Source organism: Bison bison, unplaced genomic scaffold (genome assembly GCF_000754665.1).
Source record: "Bison bison bison isolate TAMUID 2011002044 unplaced genomic scaffold, Bison_UMD1.0 scf7180017864371, whole genome shotgun sequence".
Taxonomy (NCBI): domain Eukaryota; kingdom Metazoa; phylum Chordata; class Mammalia; order Artiodactyla; family Bovidae; genus Bison; species Bison bison.
The window spans coordinates 13,817,109-13,827,424 of NW_011494943.1; the positions used below are offsets into that span (position 1 = coordinate 13,817,109).

At 42.3% G+C, this 10,316-nt stretch overlaps 1 protein-coding gene across 2 annotated transcripts in view; it reads left to right on the forward strand.

Moving 5' to 3' along the window:
• The window catches only part of PITPNC1 (phosphatidylinositol transfer protein, cytoplasmic 1), a 270,267-nt gene that overhangs the window by 142,803 nt on the left and 117,148 nt on the right, over positions 1 to 10,316 (forward strand). For both annotated transcript variants that reach the window (XM_010856400.1, XM_010856399.1), the window contains exons 3-4: positions 8,221 to 8,309; positions 9,358 to 9,365. In XM_010856400.1, the coding sequence (XP_010854702.1) occupies positions 8,221 to 8,309; positions 9,358 to 9,365 (97 nt within the window). The remainder of the gene's footprint in view (positions 1 to 8,220; positions 8,310 to 9,357; positions 9,366 to 10,316) is intronic.

Genomic DNA, 10,316 nt, shown 5'->3' on the forward strand with positions numbered 1-10,316 from the left:
CTCTTGCTTTTTCTATGATCCAGTGGATGTTGGCAATTTGATCTCTGGTTCCTCTGCCTTTTCTAAATCCAGGTTGTACATCTGGAGGTTCTCAGTTCACGTACTGTTGAAACGTAGCTTGTAGGATTTTGAGCATGACCTTACTAGCACTTGAAATGAGTACAATTTTGCGGTAGTTTGAACATTCTTTGGCATTGGAATGAAAACTGACCTTTTCCAATCCTGTGGCCGCTACTGAGTTTTCCAGATTTGCTGGCATATTGTGCTAGGTCACTTCAGTTGTATCCAACTGTGTGCAACCCCATGGACAGTAGCCCTCCAGGCCCCTCCATCCGTGGGATTCTCTAGGCAAGAACACTGGAGTGGATTGCCCTTCCCTTCTACAGCACTTTAACAGCATCGTCTTTTATGATTTGAAATAGCTCAGCTGGAATTCCATCACCTCTGCTAGCTTTGTTCGTAGTGATGCTTCCTAAGGCCCACTTGACTTCCAGGATGCATTCCAGGATGTCTGACTCTCAGTGAGTGATCACACCATCATGATTATCTGAGTCATTAAGACCTTTTTTTGTGCAGTTCTTCTGTTTATTCTTGCCACCTCTTCTTAATATCTTCTGCTTCTGTTAGGTCCAAACTGTTTCTTTCTTTTATTGTGCCTATCTTTGCATGAAATGTTCCCTTGGTATCTCTAATTTTCTTGAAGAGATCTCTAGTCTTTCCCATTCTGTTGTTTTCCTCTATTTCTTTGCATTGTTCACTTAGAAAGGCTTTCTTATCTCTCCTTGGTATTCTTTGGAACTCTGCATTCAAATGGGAATTTCCTTTTCTCCTTGGCCTTTCGATTCTCTTTTCTCAGCTGTTTGTAATCCATTTCATATTGATGGTTCGGGTCCTGCAAATTAAACTGAAACTGATGGATTAACAGGAGAAAAGACACATTTTTATCCATGTACATAGGCAAGAGCATCCAGAAAAATATGACTCAAAGGAATGGTTAGAATTTGGGGCTTATATACCATTTTAATAGGGGAGGGAGAGAAAAGGGACTTATGGGAAAAGAAGTGTCTTGTATGAAAAATAAATGGGGCCTCAGGAGAACAGGAGAGAGAAGATAGGTTTGTGACAATGTCTGTTTAGGTGCTTTCTTGTCCTGTGCTTACTTCTTGTCTCTGGTGATAGGAGTCAATCTTCTCTGGTTGCAAAACTCCTGGAGAGGGGATTTATAACAGTTGAATTCTTTTGGGAGGCTCTGTTTTTATGAGGATAAGCAGAATTCAGAAAAAATGTCTTCCTGCAACTGTTGGATTCTCAAATGTCTTCAGCTCAAATAATGCTGATGTCACTGCAGCGTGTTGTGGACCCCCTCACTGACCACAGGTAAGTGGGTTCTAACAGTTGGACTGGAAGTTACTAAGTTGTTCTGGTGCTCAGAAATATCAGTGTCCTATGGACCTGAACTCATGATCTGGCAAAAGTAATAGATTCCCTTCTTTACATCAATTTGTATGGCAAGGCAAATCACATTCAGAAACTGCTTTATCGATTTATTACCCAGAGCAACTATCTGGAGCACTGGAAGTACTCAATGGCTGTGTCATCAGGGCCTCCTCCCCAGGTCTCTCTTGATCAGAAAGGACATTTCATGGAAGGATGTTAGTGGTCCACAGAATTATCTGGAAGCTTGAGATTGGATAGCTATCAGGTCAGGGCAGCTCCAAGAAGCCAAGAACAACAATGATGAACCATCTTCAGTGAAACTGACCTTTTCATTTTGCCATTACCATCATGGCTGCCGTGGGTAGGCCTGAGCTGTCCATTTTTTCTTTCTAGCCTTTGTTCTAAATACCAAACATAGGGAATAACTCTGGTGGTCTAGTGGTTAGGATTCTAGGCTTTCACTGCCATGGACCAGGTTCAATCCCTGGTTGGTGAACTGAAATCCCACAAGATGCACTGCTGCTGCTGCTAAGTCACTTCAGTCGTGTCTGACTCTGTGCGACCCCATAGACAGCAGCCCACCAGGCTCCCCCGTCCCTGGGATTCTCTGGGCAAGAATACTGGAGTGGGGTGCCATTGCCTTCTCCGACAAGATGCACAGTATGGCCAAATAAAATAAAATTCCAGGCATAAACATCCCATTGAGTTCCCAGGTCAAGCCTGGCTGCTAGTGAGTGGGGAGAGGGACTTCCAGACTGTTTTCCAAAATGACTGTACTATTTTACACTCCCTCCAGCAATGTATGAGGGTTCCAATTTCTCTGCATAATCACCAACACTTGTTATTGTCTGTCTTTTTGATTACAGCCATCCTAGTGGGTTTGAAGTGGTATCTTGTTTGGGTTTTGATTGGCATTTTCCTAATGACTAATGATATTGAGCATCTTTTCATGTGCTCATTGGCCATTTATATGTCTTCTTCGAAGACATGTCTATTGAAATCCTTTGCCCATTTTTAAATTGAGTATAATGTCTTTTTCAAATGCCATTTATCCTTTTAGTTCTTGTCGCTTAGCTCCCTGGATTGTGGGGTTACTCCATTCTCTGGCCCTTCCTATAGTGTCTGATACACTGTTGTGCGTAATACATTTGGGTGGCTGCCCTAATGCATTTAGAACGTTACATTAGTACTAATACATTAGTACATCTGGTGGTTGTCCTTGGGCCTTCAGTCCAGTTCAGTCAACCAAATAAGTGGTGTTTCTTGGCTTGTCTGCAAAAATCCTGATTTCAACTGGCGTCTGGGGAAAAGAGTCAAGATACAAATCTGGAATAGTGATTCTAAATAAAACCTGTCATCCAGAATCTTACGAGGATGGAGCTTTTCTTTTGTCCCCTTTCATTTTCACCTCATTCCTAGCTTCACTCCGGTCCCCTCTCACTGAAACTCACGAGAGAAGCAGATGGGGGCGGAGGGGAATTGGAGAAAAGATGGAGCCTATTTTTAGGCTTGTTTATCAGTCATGAAGTGTCATGTTCTTCTCCACTATGGCTGCTGGATTAATTAGGCTGTGCTGGCAGCTGCCAGTCAGGGAGGGTTGCCAGCTTCTAACGGTGATTCCGCCTAATGCCTGAAATGATTTGCATGGCGAAGACCTTTCTCCCACTACATGGCTCTTGCCTTCCAGGGCAACCTCTCCTGGCTTCTAGTGGCTCTGGGTAGAAAAGGGGACAGCTTCCCTATGCCATGAATCTTGTTTACCTGGATAAGCAAAGCCACCAGATGGTCACTTTACCTACCAGCTCATTGGTAGAGCCTTGATGCTGTGGCTTGGGTCTTTCTTTCTCATTTTTTCTTCCTGTTCTCCCAGATCTTCCCCCAAAGTAAGAGCCTAGAGCCACAGTTCATGTGGCAGTGGGAGAGCCCACTGCCCAGGCAACAGGTCATAGAGGAAGTGTTGGAGCCAGAGATTCTGACCTAAGAGCTTATTCCCACGCTATTTTGAAAGACTCCTCATGGTTATTATTGATTTCTGAATATCCAGAGATGATCTTCATTAATTCAGAGAATATTTATTAAGCACCTGCTGTGTGCCAGTCATCATTTTAGGTGCTGGCTGGGGGAGCAGCAGTGAAGAGGACAAAGATCTGTACCCTGGTGTGACTTGCATTCTAGTTATGGGTAACAGGCAGTACACAATAGCCATCTGTATAAGAACATAATATATTTTAGAATGCTTAGTCATATATCCTAAATAAATATTCAATTCATGTCTATTGCATATAATATTAAATAAATTAATAGTATTTTTAATATACATTAGAAAAAATAGAACACGTGAGGGCCCTCTTTCAGACGTACCTTTCAGTCCACGCTCTTCATTTGGTCCCCATCTCAATCCTTAAGAACACATCAGGCATTCTCATGCTGCCGGGCCCCATGCCTTCTGTCCCTTTGATTACGCCCATGGAAAAGCCACAGAAGCGGGATGTCTCGGCCTGGTTGGGGTCTTCAGGGTCATTCTGTCAAGCAGTTTCCACCGTGATTCTGCCACGCTCCTACCCAGTGATGCCGACACATGTGGTCGACTCCCCTAGGTGCTCCCCAGCACCCCTGCCACATTAGCCTCCCACTGTTCACACACGGAGCCTTCCAAGAACTGACACAAGGTAGGCTTCTTTTCCCAGAATCCAGAACATACCGTCCTTTTATAGGAAGAGTGGCAGCAGTGTCCAAGTTCAAGGAACTTCTGTGGGTGATGCCCCAGCAGCCTTATCTCCCACAGGTAATGGCTGTAGTCCAGAAACTCTGTTCATCTCTTTGCTACAGTATAAAGAATTACGTTAAGATCAGAACGAAAAGACCAGCCAGAAACCAATGCATTAAGGAGCAAATGAGTAAGTCATAGCAGAGGAAAAGAAATTTAAAGACCTCAGAAATCACTGTATACACAACTGGAGAGGGACAATTGATTATTATCAAACGACTGTTAAATGTCAGATTTGGGCACAAAAAAGAAAAGATCAGAATATCCGTCTTGGACCAGTGGGAAATGGAGGTATGAAGGTAGCTAAGACCTTTTAAGAAACACTTAAATGGGACTTCCCTGATGGTAGAGTGGATAAGAATCCACGTGCCAATGCAGGGGACATGGGTTCGATTGCTGGTCCAAGAAGAATCCACATGCCGCATCACAACTAAGCTGGTGCGTCACAGCTACTGAAGCAGCGAGCCTAGAGCCTGCGCTCCACCACGAGAGCAGCCATAACGAAGAGGAGCCCTGGCTCACTGCAACTAGAGGAAGCCCGCACGCAGCAGTGAAGACCCAGTGCAACCATAAATAAATAAAATTATTTTTTAAAAGTCACTTAAATGAACTGCAGTTCTTTGAGCCTAATCTTAGCATAGATAGTGGCTAGTTTCAGATATGCGGTTCGGCAGAAAATCTTGTGTGACGCACAGTTTTTTTGTTTGTGTGTTGGTTGGTTTTGGGGTGGGGGTTTTGGCTGCATCACATGACTTTCAAGATCTCAGTTCTCCAACCAGGGATTGAACCCAGGCCTGGCAGTGAACATGCTGAATCCCAACCACTGGACCCCAGGAAGTTCTTCCCAAAGCACTGTTATTTTGTGAACTCAGAAGGACTCCCTGCCCGGAATGTTTAAGTTCAAAGTTTCTAGTTGAGACTGTCATAATTCTGACCCCTGTTGAGAAAATGAAATTAGACTCCATTTGGACCACATTTGGCCTGATGATGTTCAAGAACCCCTGAAGCCAAAAAATATTCCCAAATGAACATAAATTGCAAAATGAGGTTAGATATGCTGGAGAATTTGGTGATAATCTGGATTGTAAAGCCATAGAAGGGAGAGATGGTTTAGGATTCAGTTCCAAAAACTCTTTATGAAGTAGATAAACATTCTTAACCTGAGGCAAATTCAGATTATGCCTGCCTTGGGGCATCCTTGGCCTCTTCCTACTAGATGCCAGGCCAGCATCGCTCCCCATCCCCACCCCCCAGCTCTCACAGCTGAGGATGTCTCCAGACTTTGCCAAATAGCCCCTGGCGGGGGAAATTCCCTCACCTCTTTACTGTTGAAATGAGAACCACTGCTCTAGAATGACCAGCTTCCCATTTTGCTCATGATCAAGGAATTTGACATGTAGGACCTTTCACTGCTAAAACCAGGACAGTCCCGTGTAACCCGGGGCGAGTTGACCACTTGGCTGTCATTGATATGTTCTATTTCATGCAAAATAAAGATATAAGAAATGAAACAATATAAAAAGTCTATCCTTGGGAGACATGGAAAAGGTTTTAGAGAAACGCAGTATTTTAGAGTTTTGTGTTTTTACTCAGTGTCTCAAGCCTGAGCCATGGTGAGATGATTTTGGGGGGTTTGATCTCTGCCAGTAGACGAACAGAACGTGATTCAAGTCATGCCGGCTTTCCAGCAGAGAGATTCTTGTTTGACGCCAGGTAGCAAGTTTGAGTGACAGGCTTCTCCTTGGAATTGTAGGCTGTGTGGCAGTATACATCATAAAAGTGACAGCAGCAGTGGAGTCTAATTTAATTCCATTTCCTTTGCAGCCCTGATAAATCATTGCTGCAGGGAAAAATGAATTTTACTTTCTCAGACAAAAACGATTTGAGTAATGATGTGCTCTGGGGAAGTCAGGGGCTAAGAGAAGGTCTGTAGTAGGCTTAAAAATATTTAAATGACATATCGTGGAATTTGTTCCAATGCCTCCTGTGCCTGCCCTAATAAATGGCTTATTCCAGAAGGGCCTGCTTCCCAGACTATGTAGAAGAGTCACATAAAATCATATCAGCCATCTTGGCTAAATGTTGTTTTAGGGTGCCTTAGAAAGGGTATTTGATGATAGTGTGGCATATTCTGCACGCGTTGGCAGATGAGACAGCTAAGATAAAGATTCTACAGCCTGTAGTCCTGATCATTTACAAATAGGACAAGTCTCGACATGAATGGAAAATGACTGGTGTTTGTCATCTTCCTTCCAGAAAATGATTGTTGCTTAGGAATATGGTTCTGCTGGGAGGCTTTTTAAATGATACAGGGAATGAGTTATGAAGGGAGGAAGACTTGGACCCCAAAGTACTATCAAGAGGCTGATGAGTCCGGGGTGTGGGGGGTGTGCAGTGTAGACGGAACAGTGGAGAATGGTTTCTAACGCTTGAAGGGAGACAAAAGTACTTGGTCTAAGCTGAACAATGCCTAGCTTACCGTGGGGAGCTTCTACAATCCCATTTCAATCCATTGAAAGCACGAGAAACAAATTTGCCTATGAGTAGAATCAACATCTCCTTGATTGACGCAATGGCATATCACACTGGTGTGTGGAGGCAAGCAGGAGGGGACCCGGGGACCTGGTGATCGTGACCACTTCCCACAAGCCAGCCCAGCGCTACTTTCCCACTCTCAACGTCAATCCCAGTTACCCTCCAGCTTCAGTGACTGAAAGAATAAATCCTAGGCAAAAGCTATAAAATCCTCTGTTGGGAAGCACGTCTCTTCCTTCCTAGTGGAGCAAAGGGAAGGTAAATGAGCATTTACTGCAGAAACGATTTTATGAGAGTGAGACATTCTGCATTACAGCAGCAAAAAGAACTCGCCTGTGAATTATAATACTGCTCTGCACGCCTCTCACAGCGCACCTATGAACAGTGTCCTTCAACTGATGCCCACCCGGCTTCAGGGGGGGCCTCTGATTTCCCCATTTATTTTAACCATGATAAATGGCTCAGAGCTTTCTTTGAGTTAGGTCTGGCCAACCATCAGAGATACGTATTTGTGTTTTAAAAAGCAGGTCCTGGGTACTGTCAGAAAGAAGAGAAGCAATTTGGGAAGACATACAAGGTGCACAGTATTTTACTGGCTCTGGATGTCATTTAAACCCCGTGTCCAAGAAGGGGATATGGGGTTTGTTACCTTGGGGTCCCCACTCTCTTAGCTAGATCAGCCTGCAATTCACAACTGCTTCTTGATGTTTTTTATTGTCAACTGCCAAGAGTGTGCGTCCTCTCTCTGGGTCTGACGTACTGCTAGACGTTGGTGTCCCAGACACTTAGCTGCGGGCACCAGCACAGGAGAAAAACCAGATAGTAGCAGCCGGAAAAACAGAAAGCCCCAGAGTAGAGTGTGGGGGGCAGTGAAATCATGCAAACATATTACAGGAATATATAAGGAATTTTCTGGGCCTGCAGAAAGCTGTGAAGTTTGCCTCAGAAGGAAAACAGAATGAAGCAAAGCAAAACTTAATTAGTCCTCGGTTACTAATGGTCTTGGGACCTGTGCCCTAGGGTTTTCCTTGTTTTGAGAATGTTTTTTGCAAATGGCTGCCCGGGTCCCTGTTCCAGAGAAATGGCTCTGTCGTTTCCTTAGTTTCCTGGGGCTGCAGTAACAAATGCAGTGAACTGGATGGCTTTAAGACAACACACGTTAATCCTCTCCCAGGATGGAGGTCAGAAGTCTGAAATCAAGGTATTGGCAGTGTTGGTTCCTTCTGGGGAACCAATCTGTTCTGAACCTCTTTCCTGCCTTCTATTGTCTATGGTCATCCTACGTGGCCTAAATACTAATACCAACAGAGGACAGGTTAACAGTGATGAAGACCAGGGAGATAGGGACCAAGTTGCTGTGGAGAGAAGAGCAGAAATAAAAGTCCTCTGATTTCTCTAGCAGTCAATTTCTCTGGAAAGATATGGTAGCAGGGTGAGGCACTGGACAGACTCTAATTGTCGTTTTCTTTCTTTCCTCCTAGCAAACTGCCTAGTTGGGCTAGAGCTGTTGTTCCCAAAATATTTTATGTAACAGAGAAGGCGTGGAACTATTATCCCTACACAATTACGGGTAAGTCCTTGTACACCCAATATGTTACAAGCATCCATGCAAGGACATAGGGGGATTCAGATTCACTGATTGAGCATGGATTATCCCAGCAGGGACTCACAGGAGCCCTGTGACACCTCCCTGACCCTTTGTCTCCATACTTTTAAGTCAACACTCTTCCTAGCAGGAGGTTGTAGGGGTTAAGCTAAAGCATTCTATCTTCCTTCTTGAAGTGATCATTGTAAATAGCATATAGAGAAGAAAAAGGAAGCTCTACTTAGTGACATTTTTAGAGGTTTCATTATCCTTATTTCTCCTTCTTTTCTCAATAATCCCTAAGTAATTTTAAGGTGTGGTTTGTTCACAATCAAGTTGTTTATTTTGACTTCTTTGCTTTGCAGACACCCTCCCCCTCACACACACACAGAACAAAACTTGACTATTTTTATAATTTATATAAAAGGTTCTGTTGGGTCCCTCTGCTCCAAACCACTTCCTTTGCAATCAGATAATATGAAAATCAGTTTCCTCCTCAACTTGTAGTGGAGTAATAACGACACTCAAAATGTTGATACTGAGCTAAAAACTGGCCAAAAAATTTAAAAGGTTTGGTTCCTGACCTCAAACACATGAAAATTCAAGGTCCCATTTGAATATCAGCCTAACAAGCTATTTTTATTGGTTTTAAAAGCTGCTTTTCCACTTAAAAGATTTCCTTTGTGGTTAATGAAATGCTCTACTGGAATTATTAGTCTTTAATTCTGCTTTTCTAAGGCCAACTCTTTAGTTTTTAATTAGCCACAAACCTATAGGCTAATTGAATCTTGTCTTACACTCCTTATCTACCCAACCGCAGAAGTATCATATGAAAGAGTTTCAAGAGCAAACATGGAGACACTTAGTGTTTATGAAAGTTTAACTCTCAGAAGGTTTCTTTGCCACATTTTTAATAATTATAATTCAGCAATATTTGTTAGTTCTGTGGCTTTATATTGGATATAAGTGTGGTCTTAATCATCATTTTCTTTTTTTTCTTTTCCTTCTTGCCCAAATGAACGTCTGGGACCAGAATACACAGTAAGTTTCATTTAATCATTTAAAAATATTCAGCCTAAGATCAGAGGAGTAATTGGAACTTCCCTTGTACTTCTCATCTTATTAATGTAATTTAAAAAATAGAGGAATAATTCAGAATCAGAAATATTTAAATATATGCCATTATATAGTTATATACAGTGCAATAATTTGAATGTTCTCATTTGTTCAAGAATATGAATGTAATTTAAAATGCCTTCATAGTCACTTTACATTATTAACTTTTGCTTGTATTTTTAAATAGCTTGACTGCTCTACTTGTGGTAGTTCACTATAATAGAACAATTTCTAGCAATGTGGTATTAAAGAGATGATGGTAATTATCGATGGAGGGCGAGGCTTTTCCTTATAGTCTGTGATCTGATCCCTTATAGAAAGACCTTGAAACTAGAAAGACATACATTCAAACTATTTTACTCAGATTGGACAGTCTCAGTGGCTTGATAAAGTCATTTAATTTCTTCCTGTCCTAAGAGCCTCTAGCATCGTGGCTTACACTAAAAAAGAAGTCTGTAATGTCATTGTGTTGGTATTTTCATATGGATCATTTTCCTCAATGGCAAACAGATCAAACTGTCATAAAAAGAAAATGGTTAACTGAGCTCAGTCAGGTTTCAGAGTGTTCACACTGCTATATTTAAAATGGATAACCAACAAGGACCTCCTGTATAGCACATGGAGCTCTCCTCAATGTTATGTGGCAGGCTGGATGGGATGGGAGATTAGGGGAGAATGGATCCATGTGTATGTACAGCTGAGTCCCTTCACTGTTCACCTGAAATTGTAACATTGTTAATCAGTTATACCCCAATACAAAATAAAAAGTTTAAAAAGTGGGGAAAAGCAAGATAAAAAATAAGAGGGGGTTATTTTTTATTTGTTTTATTAAAGAACAAAGACTGAGTATTTTTTACTTTAATTTTCAAAAGACTG